Source organism: Galeopterus variegatus, unplaced genomic scaffold, assembly GCF_000696425.1.
Source record: "Galeopterus variegatus unplaced genomic scaffold, G_variegatus-3.0.2 Scaffold67, whole genome shotgun sequence".
NCBI lineage: Eukaryota > Metazoa > Chordata > Mammalia > Dermoptera > Cynocephalidae > Galeopterus > Galeopterus variegatus.
This window is the reverse complement of record NW_007726178.1, coordinates 70,973-85,955: the sequence shown is the minus strand read 5'-3', so window position 1 is coordinate 85,955 and position 14,983 is coordinate 70,973. Positions and strand designations below refer to the sequence as shown.

At 34.3% G+C, this 14,983-nt stretch overlaps 1 protein-coding gene across 1 annotated transcript in view; it reads right to left on the bottom strand.

Moving 5' to 3' along the window:
* Positions 1–11,427, bottom strand: part of MAGI2 (membrane associated guanylate kinase, WW and PDZ domain containing 2) — a 340,007-nt gene extending 328,580 nt beyond the window's left edge. Inside the window, exons 1-2 of the mRNA XM_008577562.1 lie at positions 11,285–11,427; positions 11,079–11,134 (exon numbers count right to left, since the gene is read on the bottom strand). Coding sequence (XP_008575784.1) covers positions 11,079–11,134; positions 11,285–11,427 — 199 coding nt within the window. The remainder of the gene's footprint in view (positions 1–11,078; positions 11,135–11,284) is intronic.
* Positions 11,428–14,983: the final 3,556 nt, after the last annotated feature.

Here is a 14,983-nt window from a genome sequence, read left to right as displayed (position 1 = left end):
GTGGGGGACAGTCTTTTGAAACTTAGCACCCAAACTGTGGGATCTGATGCTATTTCCAAGTGGACAGCATAGGAATTGAATTGGAGGGTACCCAGCTGGTGTCCACTGCAGAATTGACTGCTTGCCTGGTGTGTGGGGAAAACCCACACACATTTGGTCACAGAAGTCTTCTGTGTTGATTGTTGTGAGAGAGCAGAGGAAAAGCAGTATTTTTTTCCCACTCAATTGGGGAAGCAGTTTATAATTGAATATGTGATTATTTCTGCAGCCAAACATATGTAATTCATGCTAGGAGGGATACCTTAATAAACTTATAACACCAAATTGAAATCCTTCTTTCAGAAAAAGAATAGCAAACCTTACTGAGTACTGACTATGGTTCAGGTGCTAATGGACTAAGTCTATCCTAATAACTCAGTATTCAAACTACCTGTACTCTGGTTCCAGCAATCTTAACCAATTTAGATATCAATTCAGAGACTCTGCTTAACACAGCATAAACACCACTTTAATTCAGATTAAGGAGAATAACTATCCAAATAGTTTTCATCAAATCCCTCAAGCTACTGAAGAATTTGACTATTAAAAAGAAGAAATCATTTCACCAATATCTATCGAGTGCTTTTTACAAGCAGCTCAAGTAAAAGAATATACAGAGGACAGTAATTGATGTTATGGATATTTATTATTAATATGGCTTCATACATGGATACATATTTAAAACAGGTTTAATGTCATCTCATAAATACAATAACATATAAAACAATTATGTTCAATAACATAAAGAGTAAAAGCCTAACATGGTTAACTTATTGATACTAGTCCTACTTCTTAATGTCAGTGTCATGTGGAAGCATTTCATGGTCAAATTTTAAAAATTATCTTTTATAATGTAAATGATACTTTCACATATTCCTTACTTTTGGCTCTTTTTTTTGAGTAAATTACCAGTGCTAAGCAATGTATCTCAGAAGTACAGAGTTCATTGATTCTTTATCTTTGTCACATTTACAATGCCAAAGGTCATAGGAACAATTTACTACATAATTTCCCACTTGTCTCCATAAAGTCCTCATCAGAATTTAGGGAGAATTTACCTTGCTTTTCATAAGATATCAATATATGTTGTTTGTTTGCTTGCTTGCTTCATATTTCCAAAGTAAAATATTAATTTATGCAGAAACAAAATTGTACATTAATGGTCTTGGACTCACACTCTGAGACAAAACGATACACTGTAGTTCTAACCTTCTGTTACAAAGAACTGTCATTCATTATATTTTAAAGATTTTCAAGGGATTGATGGACAGATATTAGAAGAAACCAGTGAGAGGTATTATACATTGCTTCATTTGTAAACATGGCAGAATAGGCATAAAAATCTACAACCAATGTTGAAAAAGATGTGTGTGTATGAGTATATAAATGTCTGTCTGTGTACTCAAGAGTCCTTCAGAAAGTTCGTGAAAAACGTAATTAAAAGATAGTAAGATTCTTTCCACGAACTTTTTGAAGGACTTTCGTGTATGTGTGTGTATATGTTAGTGCACGTACACAAGTGTGTTGTGTGTATTCCCCTTACTGGGATTTTTCTTGAAAAGCAACAAATGATCTAGGCTAAAATGGCAATAACAAACCACAATGTTCATAAGTTTTTCTTCACTTATAAAAAGACAAGTCATAAAATAATCTTCTTAAGATTATAAACTGAAAAGTACATGTCTTCTAGATGGTGAAAAGTTAAGGAAGTTAAGAATTATCTTTCACTGTGAAAAATAAGCTATTTGGACTTGAAGTAGCTTTAGAAAACCAATTGCTTCTTCTTTTAATTAAGCTAAAAAACGAGAAAAAGAATTTCCAATATTATACTATTTGTTCAATCAGGCAAGCATGTAGCATAGAGCTCTTGCATCCTTGGTTATTTAGAATACTGCATTCACCAATACTTGACAAATTTGCAGATGATTAAGGTCACACTGATGAAAAAATAACATACACTATGCAACAGGGAAAAACAAACACTTGAGATCAGCAAGGTTAATGCTGCATTAAGAACTGTTTTAATTAAGATTTTCTTCAGGCCATGGAACCATGGAGCAAGATCAGTAGTTAGACAGTCCTGCCCTGCAAAAGTCTGTGCAAATGTCTGGATTAAATTGTAGTCAGTCATATACTGTATTAGTTTTGTAAAAGTGGAATAGAATCAAAAGATTAAATGGGCATCTAGTTTTGCCTGGATTCTGCCACAGCCACCGTGCTATTTATTTTTTTAAAATTTAATTACTCTTCCCAAATATTATTTTATTTTATTTATTTATTTTTAGGTAGGTTCGTTTTCATTGCAGAAAACTAAGACCCCTTTATGCTAGCTCACAAAATGCAATTTTTAGGCTGCAGATAGGAAACTTGAAGAAATGCAAGGACAGTACAGGGGTATTCAAAAAGTTCATGGAAAGTTTTGTATTATCTTTTAATTCCATTTTTCCACCAACTTTTTGAAGTACCCTTGTATTTCTTGTGGAAGTGGGACCCAAATACTGGAAAACTATAATGAATCTAGGACACAATGTCTTAGACTATCTCAGAAGGATCCCTTTTGTCTGTCTTTGTTGTTTGTCTTTTGAACTATGTTCTTTACCTCTGTATGTCCATGTCTCTTTCAATTCCCTTTTACTTTGTGTATATCCCTCCTTCTCTTCTTCTACTGACTGGCTACTTCTGCTTGCTCATCTTGCATATGTCCTGAAATGGCCATCTCATACCTAGCCCTATGTTACTTTTTATCTCAAGTACTGCTATCACTAATTTGGTCTCTCAGTTTCCCAATTCTGTATCCCATCCTCCTAAAGAATTCATTGGCCCAATTCATTTTCTTCAAAATAGATCCAAGTTACTTGGTCTGGCCAGTCAATGTGATGGCTGATAGTGATGGAGACTGTGGAGACATGATGACTAAATGCATTGTGGGGTAATGGATTGGATATTGGACAAGGAAAAGGATATTAGTGGGGCAACTGGCAAAATTCAAATAAGGTTTGCAGATTAGTTATAGTCCATATGAATGTTAATTTCCTGCTTCCAATAATTGTACTTATGAAAGATGTTAACATTAGGGGAAGCTAGGTGAGAGGTATGTGGAAACAATTTGTACTATTTTTGCAATTTTTTGAAATCTAACTTCAAAATGAAGACATTGAAAAAAAGCAATTTCACTTACTCTCACTATTGATAAGATGACTTATACACACACCATTAATGTGCAATCCGTTACAAATAATACTGAATTCCTTTGGATAATGTTGAATTTTTACACAAAATAAAAATGTAGAATTTTTGCATTTACATTTTTCTTTTATATTATGTTGAATTTTTTCAAAAGATGTTCTAAGAAAGTGGCTTTTAATTTTGCTATTTTACTTTTTATTTTTTTCTGCTGGCCTATACTATATTTCTGTTCACTAGAAAAACTGGGTAAATACAACATTCATGTTTAAGTGTTGCTGCATCCTGAGTCCTAGAAGACATAGATGCAATAACAGGAATTCAAAATCTGGAGTCAGGCTTTGTTCCTTTCCTGGCAGGTCATATCTTGTATGGGCCATAGCAAGCATGGGTTATGTTAATTCAAACAAGGTTGTATGGAGGTCCATTCTGATGGGAAGCTTAAAATTTTCTCCAAAGCTAAGAAGGCAGGCCAATTTAGGAATCATACAAAGTACTAAGATGTTGGAGACAGAAATGGGGACCAGAATGGGCGGCCATTTCCTTCAACCCTATATTATTTTATTTAGACTAGCTTTTTTTTTTTTTTTTTAAAACTGATTCTCTTGCTCTTGTTATGTTTTAGAGGTAATGGCATTACAAAAGAAAATTTAAAAAACATACAAAGTTTTTCTAGGTTATGTAAGTACTACAGTGTATAGTATACAATATGGTAACAGTTAATTCTCATATTAAAATATTTTCCTCCAATATTTTAGATTTTTGCTATATACTTAGCATACAAATTGGGAAATACAACTAAATTTTCCTGTAGAAGTCATACACCTTTTGCTCCTAAGTAGTCCTTAGGAGTTTTAGGAATCCTTAGTGTAAATGAATTTTTTATGAGAAATATATTTTTAGAATTAAAGAGAAAAGGAAGAGAAAGATACTGTGTAAGAATAAAATATACAAAAGATGATTTTTTGCTTACTAATAAACTCTATTATGTCTTTGTCTCTCTTTTCCTTTATTCAAAAATGTTCTTGTAATTATAAAAGTAAATCCTGAGCAAATACTTGTTTTTTTAACAAAATCCTTACATTAATGATAAGCTAATCACAGTCCCATTCCCCTACATAGAAGTAAAGTTGGGAGTGTATCCTTTCAGTTCTTTTTCAGTGCATCAAGACTCAAATTTGCTCCTCTTTACCAGTGAACTTTATACCATTCCGTCAGAGAAATAAACAACTGAAGCAAAGCCAAAGAATACACTAAAAAACCAAAAACTGAAAATAGAAAATGTTGTTCCTTTATGTTTTGCTCTCTTTCATCTTCTACAGATACTGTCTACATGGAAAGGCACAAACCCAATCGATATTATGGAAATACAGGCTGTGAAGTCTTCATTTGTGAGATCTGGATGTAGGAGCTTTACTCTTTTTATAGTGGCAAGAAGAACTAGCTGGGCTATATTTTACAGTGACAACATCTAATTCATGCTATCATGTGGATTCAACCTGAGTATTTAATTACTACAGTGTTGTAATGAATTTTAAAAATACTAACCATGATTTCATGAGATTGTTGATAGAAGATACAATTGCACAGAAAATTCCAAATCAACTTATTTCTTAATTTATCTTACCAAATTTGAATAGAAAATGTATAGGATTTTCTTGGTAGACATTGATGCGTGAGGGCACATGTACTCAATAATATTTTGGGTATTCAGGGGCCCTTTTCTACCTGGAAATAGCTGTCAAATATAGATGTGAACTTTTGCAATGCTAACGTAAATATGACAGATCTATCTGAGATAGTGACAAGAATTGTTGGTAGGACAGCATGGCACAGGAAAGGATGTTGTCTGGTAAAGACTTAGAAAGGGTTATATTTGGTTTAAGTTTGTGAGACACATTAGAAGATCTAAAAGCGATGAACCTAGTAGGTGTCTGTCTTTTTATTCCTAGAGCTCTAGAGAAACGTCTGGCTATAAAGAAAGATTCAGAAAGCAACTATATGCTAAGAACTTCAAAGTATGCCCAGTTTCCTCTTAACTTCGATAAGTTTATATTCATCCATCCATCTACCTACCTATTTATCATTATCATCCACTTAAAAATAGTTATTGAAACATTGTGGACTCCTATAGTGTAAAGGCTGACATCTACAGTTTAACCTTTTTACTTACCCTTTAGAAACAGTAAATATCTACTAAGAGAGCAATAAAGCCACTCATAAACAATACCTACAATACAATTAGGAGAAATAAAATATTATGAGCTTCAAAAATTGTATGTAAAATAGGGGCATAAATGCCCCAATACAGAAGAGCCAGCTGGTGTCAGAGTGAAGAGTGTGCACACAAGAGGAGAGAGGGCCAGGAGCCTGGTGGTGGGTGAGGTAGGAAAACAGACAAAAGCACCCTCAGAAAGATAACTTCCCACCCTGAATGGGACAAGAGAGCACAGCTACTGGGGAACTGGAAGAAGGAGGCTTGGAAGTGAGCAAAATGAGAGGTGGCAGTCTTGGGAAGGCACCTTCAGAAGAAGGGTGGGTGATGTCGATGGGGAAGATTGGCCATTGGGGACTTAGCTATGAAAAGAAAAAAGGCATGAGATGGAAATTAAGCACCTACAGAAATAAAAGATAATTATAAGGTCATAAGACATATGAACTACTCTCCCTGAAAAAAGAGAGATGTCATCCATTAATGAATTGCACATTTAAAGAAAAAAAACGCAAGATCACAAAAGCAACAGAAGAGCATGCTTATGAACTAAAGAATGTAGTCACCGCCCAAAGTTGTTTACTTTCCCTTGTATGAAACTGTTATTGCTGGTCTAGGAACAAAAGATATTTCAAAATGAACAGAAAATAGCAGACAACGTTCATACAAAATTACTATAAGAAATTAGAAAATGAGAGCCTAAATAGTGCAGTTAAAGAAAGTTTGTTGTCCTCCCTCAAAAGAAAACAAAAACAAAAACAAGAAAAATATAATGATTATAATTAAAATTATTGAAACCTGCAGATATTCTGAAACAAGCATTTATAAATGTAAAACAATGCCTTGAATCAGAATTTTAAAAGCTCTGAACAGAAATGGACAAAGAACAGAGAGATAGACAGTAAAGGAGAGTTGACCAAAATGATGAAATAAGTTTCAAAAAATCTCTGAAATGAATGCTAAATTATAAGGTTCCCCAAAGAGAATAGAATAGATTCAACTGAAAATATAATCAGAACCATCAAGGAAAGACAGGGCAATAGCTAAGAAAACACAAATAAAATAAAAAAAGGTAAAAAGAATGAGATAGAAGTCATTAATACAGAAGATAAGCAAAGATAATCCAGTACATGTATAATTGAAATACTTGAAGGAAAAATAATAAACTACTCAAAACTGCTCAAAAAAATTTCCAGAAATAAAATGACCATATCTATATACTAAAAAGTTTCTCCATGTACCTGAAAAAAGTCATCCGAGAGCAGTCAGTTCTAGGATACATACCAGTAAGCTATTAGACTCTAAAAGACAAAGAAAAAAAAATGGCTAAAAGTTAAGTTTCTTAAAATGGAAAAAATATCAAGATGACATCAGATCTCAGGCACAACACAGGAGGGTACTTCAAAAAGTCTGTGGAAAAGTAGAATTGAAAGTTAATATGAATCTCTCCATGAACTTTCTCAAGTACCCTCAGATACATATAGACAACAGTGAAGCAGAATTTTAAAGAATCTCAAAGAAAGTGTGAGTGAAGAATTTTATATGCAGTCAAGCTATCCTTCAAGTACTAACACACATGCACGCACTCTCTCTCTCTCACTCTCTCTGTCTCTCTCTCTTACTTTCTCTGTCTCTCGCTTACTCTCTCTGTCTCTCTCTCTTACATTCTCTGTCTCTCACTCTCTCTCTCTGTCTCTCGCTTACTCTTTCTGTCTCTCTCTCTTACACTGTCTCTCTCTCTCACTTTCTCTGTCTCTCTCTCTCACACTCTGTCTCTCTCTCTCTCTCTCTCTCTCACGCATCCCACAAACAGTATACTATACCCAAGAATCCTTCCTTAGATACTTACTTAATTGAACCAAGCTACTTCAACCAAGAAATGACTTGAGGAAAGAACTAATAGCAATCAGTCCACACTTGTAATTGTAGATCTAAGTTTAGAATGAATGCGAAGACAAGGGTAGGGAATGATATGCAAATGCCATAGGTTTAAGCAGTGTAGAAAAAAATGCAATTAAAAAAGACAGGAGAGAAAAAGAAAAGAAGAATAGCCAATGACCTCATTGATTGTTGCTTAGGTAATTGGTGGGAGTCACAGAATATCATTTAAAGTTGACAACTAAATAAGGGCCTTATAAAAGTTATTCTTTTCTTAATGAAACGTAGTTGATTGTACATATCTGTGGAGTACAGAGCTGAATATCAATGCCTGCGTGCAATATGTGATGTTCTAAAAGATATTCTTATGAAGCCAAACATTAAAACATAAATATAAACTGTCCTAAATACCAAAAGAAACCAAAACGAATAAAGAAAACAGGCCACATAGAGAAAGAAACACAGTCAATATAACAATGATATGGCCAATAAATACAATATGAAATATGACAATTAAAACCAAACATAGAGGGCTGGCCTGGTGGCGCACTAGAGAGTGCGCCGCTTGGGAGCTCAGCCGGGCTCCCGCCGAGGGTTCGGATCCCATGTGGTAACCAGTTCCTGCTCACTGGCTGAGCGCGGCGCGGGCGCGACACTGAGGGTTGCGATCCTGTACCGGTCAGTAAAAAAGACAAAAAGAAAAAAAAAAAAAAAAAAAAAAAAAGAACAAACAAACATAGAAATAAATATAATTTACCTCTCATTAAGATTTTCTAATTGGTTGATAAAGAAAAAAAAAAAAATTACCTCTCATTAAGATTTTCTAATTGGTTGATAAAGAAAAAAAAAAAAATTACCTCTCATTAAGATTTTCTAATTGGTTGATAAAGAAAAAAAAAAAAATTACCTCTCATTAAGATTTTCTAATTGGTTGATAAAGAAAAAAAAAAAAATTACCTCTCATTAAGATTTTCTAATTGGTTGATAAAGAAAAAAAAAAAAATTACCTCTCATTAAGATTTTCTAATTGGTTGATAAAGAAAAAAAAAAAAATTACCTCTCATTAAGATTTTCTAATTGGTTGATAAAGAAAAAAAAAAAAAAAAACCACCCTTGTGGGTTAAAAAAAAAAAAAAAAAAAAAAAAAAAAAACCAGCCTCTGTGCTGTAAAGAAGATACACATTTAAACAAAGTAATTCAGAAAGGCTAAAAATAAGGGTTGTACAGAGATATGCCGGACAGATAGAAAAAGTAAGAAAGCAGGAACTACGATCTTGCTATCAGATTTAAAAATTCAACTCAAAAGCATTAAACATGACAAGGAACCCCTTTTTATAACAATAAAAGTCATAATTCATAATGAAGATACAGCAATTATCAATACCAAATAATAAACCACCTTCATAAGACCATAACTACATCCCTTGCAATGAGAAGTGCACTGATAACAAGCATTTTGACTGCTCTCGGTCTATGACAGATCAAGTTACAAATTCACAGATATAGGAGAACTAAACAGCATAATTAATTAGGCAGATCTTTGGACTCTTCATCCTCCTCCTTACTCCCATCTCTCTCTCCCTAATTTTACACTTCTATAATAGAGATATATATTCTTCTCAAGTGCAAGTCTTTTTTTTTGTGATCTAATATATAAACAATTTTGGAGAATGTTTCATGTGTACTTGAGAAGAATATATATTCTCTATTATTGCAAAAAAGTCTCAAGTTCCACAAAGCGGAAATAATATAAACAACAATCTCTAATAATAATGCCATAAAATCTAGACATTAATATTAAAATTGTTATCAAAAGAATATTCACCTAGAAATTAAAAATTCAATATAAACAACTCTTAGGTCAAGGAGGAAATGTAAACTGAGATTGCAGTTTTTCTAAAAGTAGTGGGAGTGAAAATATTAAATAGCAAAATCTGTAGGATACAATTAAAACAGTGATCAGTTGAAATTTTATACTATATGTTTATGGAAGAATAAAACTAATGAAAATAAGTTCCCAGTTTAAAAAGCTATAAAAAGGACAACAAAGAGCCCCTTCAGAAAACCTGCATGGATGCACACACACACACTCACACACATGGAATATAAATGATAAAAACAAAAATTAATATGGTATAAAATAGAAAAATAGTAACACTAATAAAAATGCTGTTTGATCTTTCTAAAAATCAGCAAAATAAACACTAGCTAGCTTAAGATTAAAAAAATAAGTCATACATATAACAAGATAAGAAATACCAAGAGGGAAGCAATTATAAAAATAATAAAATAATACTTTGCACAAATCTATGCTAACAAAATCAAAACCTTAAATGAAATAGGCAATTTCTTAGGAAAACATAATTTATGAAAATTGGCCCCAGTGGAGATGGAAATCTTAAGTAGAAAGATTTTAAATCAGTTTCCCATGGTAAATGGAAAAGAGACAAATGAAACAATATGAGAACTACGGGTGAATTCCTTTAAAACCTGGGTATGAGGAAAGACTCAAACTTGACAAATAGGACTATGTAAAAGCTAAAAAGAATAATGTCTTGTATAGCTCAAAGCACCATAATTAATATTAAAGTATAAATGAAAAACTGGAAGAAAATATTGGTAACACATATGAGTGATGAAGGGCTACTCTACTTAATAAAGAACTTTTCATAATTGAAGGAAAAAAAAAAAGACTAAGGACCTAATAGAAAAATGTGCAAAAGCCAGGAACAGACAGTTCACAAAAGGTATACATAAATAACCCTTGAATATGAAAAGATGCTCAACCTCCCCCATCACAAGAGAAATGCAAATTCACACTATATTAAAACACCATTCCCCAACTATCAGATTCACAAAAAATTCAAAAGCTTGACCACACATTCTTTGAAAAGGTTGTGGGGAAACTGGCCCCACATACGTCACTGGTGGATGGACAATGTGGTACAACCTCTGTTGAGGGGAATTTGGCAGGAATTAACAAAATCAGACATGCTTTACTCTTAGACTCAACAACCTTTCCTTTGAGAAATTTCTCTAAAGTTTCATCCTCAACAATACAAAAAAACAAATGCACAAAGTTATTTGTTGCAGCATTGTTTTAATAGCAAATCATAGAAATATCTTAAATATCCAACCAAACACAACTGGTTAAATAAACATTATACGTGCACACAGTGCAGTACAATATAGCTGTAAAATTTATCAGGAAAATCTCTATGATCTGATATAGAGTTATTTGCAGGATATACTGCTAAACGAAAACACTCATATGCTCATTTTTGAGCTAAGGAACACAAAAAAGGAGAGCAAGAAACTGCTTAACTATGAACAGTCCAGCAGGAGCGGAAGATATAGGTGAGGGATGGAGACTTCCTTGAGTATATCATGCTTTTTCTATAGCATGTTAATGTTCATGTTCTTTAATTCAAAAAATAAATCAAAAGAGATGAAAAATTACCCTAAGATCAAATATAAACAAAAGCAAATGAGCCCAAATGTATATGAAATTGCCAACCACTCAGAAAAAAAGTGGTCAGGTACTGAAGAAACTACAGATTGTAGGGCTAGGGTTTTATTGTACAGAGGCCCAGAAGGTAAAAGCATTGAAAAAATATCATGGAGGTTCTAAAGAAGAATAACCATATTTATAATGCTGCACAGTTTGTTATGCTTTCCTGACAGTGAGTGTCAGTATAGTGGTTTCTGGAGGTTGGGGTTAATTTATGCTAGTTCTTCTTATGCCTTCTGCACTGGGAAACCTCACGGGTCTGGAGTTTATAATCCTCATGAATAAAATGCTGCAGTAATAAAGCTTCAAAACTGTGGGGTGGGGCAAACATTAATTTTAGTGATTTAGACCTAAGGCCAGACTAGGATTTAATGGTTCAGAGGGGAAGGCACAGGCCTCTGGAGGGGACAGGATTGGTGAAAGTCTCCCCAACTGATACTCGTTCTTGAGCTGACAGCTACCTTAGAGAGCCGATATCTGAGGCTTCTGTGAAAAGAACCTTTGGGCGTGATGGGTGCTGCAGAGGGTGACTCCGTTCATTCTGGGAATCTGCCACTCCAGGTAGTCTTAACAGAATTTCAAACCTGTTATAAACGCTGGGCATTCGTCTTGGTCAGTGGAGTGTTAGGCATAAAGGCATTGCAGGAGACCTACAAATGCCTGGGAGCTGAAAACAGGTATTTCTACAGGGAAGCTCTATCAGAGTTTTATTCCCTTTCAGGGACCAGGAATGGCATTTTGGCTTCAGGTTGCAAGGTCTTGTTTACAGATAAAGAAGTAGGTGAGCCTTTCCCTATAGGCTTCTAAAAGGGAAAGCCTGGGGGAGACATCAGGTTCAGAGTAGGAGGTTGGAGGCCCAAAGCTGTCTTCCTCCTTAGACTGTAATATTTACCTCTACAGGGATGTCAGTCTATTCTACAGGCTGATAAGTGGAGTAAGCAGCTCCAACTGGGAGGTCAGAGGGATGCAAGGACTGGGAGCTGCATAGTTATTAATATTTATTAATAGTTATAATTATTGATTCAAAGTGAATATTGGTAAATAATGAATGCTTTAAGAATTTAGCCACCATTTTCTAGGGGGATGAAGATAACCAGGATAGGTTAGGAGGGGAAAAAATTTTTTTTTTGCATTAATTCTTCATTTTGCCTTATCAATGAAAATCTTAAGGTTTAGGAGAAACAAATGAAGGAAATGACCATGCTTTGCTATGCTTTCAGTGGTGGTTGCTGTTGCTGTTTTCTTTTATGCCCCCCAAATGATTGGCTTTCCATAGGGTGTTCTATGGTTTTGTGGTTCAGAGTGTTCTAGTATATATTAGTCTAAGTGAAATTTACAATTCATCACTGATGGGCAGAGCCAGCCATTAAACATTTTCACAAAGTATTAATTCATTACAATTTATAATACCTGCAGCTAGGAGAAGTACATGTATGTTTTACTCTACCCAAACCCTCAGGTAATTTTTGAAGAGCTCAGAACCACAGGGTGTTACATTTCATGGGTATGATTCATTACAATTGATTTATTATCCTAATGCAATGTTAGCAATACTTTTGTCAATTGGGTATTTTGGGGTGAATTCACACAACAGATATTTTTCTAGTGGAGTTGTCTTTTTAAATTCAGTGAATTGAATAGATCCAATGTCTGGGGACAACCAGATATCTAACATAAATACAGTAAGGATTTGGAAAAATGAAAATTTAAAATTAAAATTTTATATAATAAGTATATATATAAATAATAATAAGTTTTATGTTAATAAATACATTTTATGTTGTTTTATATTAACATAAAACATTATTTATATAATAAGTTTATATATAAAATTTAAAATTAAAATTTGCCTTTACTTATTATATTAGACAAGGTGAATTCTACTTAGGAATATGCCCTAATTTCCCTTTCTATTTAATATGCAGCCTCAGAACATTGTTTAATTAAAACACCACTCAGACCAGTGAGACAGATCAGACTGAGCACAAACCTAGGGCTGCTAACTAAAATTTGTGGATAAGATTAGAAAAATGTTTGATGGTGCTGTCTGAAGCATCTTCCACGACACTGGATGTAAGTAGCAACATGACAATTTTACAAGCCGCTAAATGGTAACATCAATTTTGCTTTTGCCATGAGATTCATGGATCCTAAGAGACATGCATGCTTTATAGATAAGCAAGCTGGGCACTTGTCAAATTGGGGTGATGTGGAGTTGTCATAGATTCCCCACTTTATCTGGTCTACTGAGCTCTGCGTTTTTCTGTCAGAACTAAGAGGTAATCCATGCACATCTTCGAAAATGATGCTTGAAAAGAAAAATCAGTAAAAATGCTAATTGTCAAGGTCATTTGGGTAGAGAAAAGAAGAGGACAAAGCTTCCATATTTTCAGTTTCTGCAAGGGATGCTTTTAAATTAACAGAATGAACGAGCTGTCCAAGTTCACGGTGCTCTGTCTTCAGTTTGTTCCAGGTGGAGGTAATATATGATTTTCGGCAGTACCCATCACAGATCAGGGAGTGTCAAAGGTAATGAGAGCTGAGAGAAAAGTCAGGAAAATGCTTTTCCCATGGCCTGAAAGGATGAGGCTATTTAGTGTGTACCCATAACAATGAGATTCTGATTCCCAATTTGGTATTAATCTAAGGCACTATTGCTGCCTATTAAATTTTAATGACAGTAATGCCCAAATTCTGCCATTAAATTGTATTTATATAGCCAGATGTGTGTGTTGGGGGGGGAGTTGCTCAAATGTTCTTTACCAAAATAATTTCCTGTTCAGATTATTTTAGCTGGATCCCTAAGTGGAGATATTATTGAAAGCACAGTTCCCTCCATCTTGGAAATATAGCGTAATGAGTGTTGACTTGAAAGGACACAGGCATCTTTAAATTTGAGGAGTGGATGTAAATGTTACAAATACACCTTCAATTAGGTTACAATTTAATCTGCAATCATCATAATATCAGCCTATAAAAAGCAACAAAGCGTCTATTAATACACGTTGTACTGGGATCTGTCTTCATATATGAGCCTCCACTTCAAATATGGTATTTTTCTCAAAGAGGGGAGTGGTGCAATTTTAGTACAAATCTTGAATTTCCTGATCCCCTCCCCCCCCCACACACAGAGCAATGGCTTCCAATATTAAGCACCTAGCACAGAGGGCAGAGCACTTATTCCAAAGTTCTGGCCACTGCGATCCATACGAATCTTTATGTCTTCAGCTCTGTCCTGCCTCTACAGCATTTTTGGACAGAAGGACTAGATTAGATATCAGGAATAGAGAAATGCAATATTTTCATAATAAAACACATGAAACCTCTTGATAAAATCATAAAATATGATAGTAAGGTATACACAGTAATGTAAAAAGCATTAGTGGACTTGGAATTAACAGCATACACTGCATTAGTGCTTTGTTTCATGGTGGAAGGAAACAAACATGGGAAAAGCTATGGGTGGGATTTCTTAATGTTTTCCACAGTAAGTAAATCTGAAAAATATGAAGGGAACTGAAATAGAAAACATGATGCCTGCTGTGCCTGCAAGGTGTCTCAATGCCTAAAACATTAGGAAAATTCTTGGAGAGCATATCATCCCAGCGAAAAATATTACCTGTATAAAGCTGTCAGAGCCTGCCTCAGCTTCGGTTATGTGGCACGTAAAGAGCCAGTCAATCCCACAAATTAGGCTGCCCTGCAGGCTGGCTTGTCCAACTTACATGCCAGGCTTTCAGGAAATGTTAAAAGCCCAAGTGGAGCTGTGATTTTTACCTGTGGAAACAACTGGAATGTATGTATATCATACTGAGCAGTGACGGTGTGATGTGATGTGTGACTCAGCAACGTTGGGGGACTCTACATGTAAAAATTCAGACTTTCAACAGTAGTGGTACTGGACAAAGTAAACAGAAAGTTCTGGAGTGCCACATGCTCTAATATATGGAATCACATAATTTTTGACCTGTGATGGTCTTTAGAGGCAAAAAGTACTGAAAATATTGATTTGTACACAGAACATCACCAACTAAATTGTTATTAATTGGTATAATTATAGGGTTAAAGTCTTAGGCTACATTCTAAGTTTGGTCTCAGATCCTTTTTTTTTTTTTTTTAAATTTTTATTTTGTCAATATACAATGTATATGATTATTATG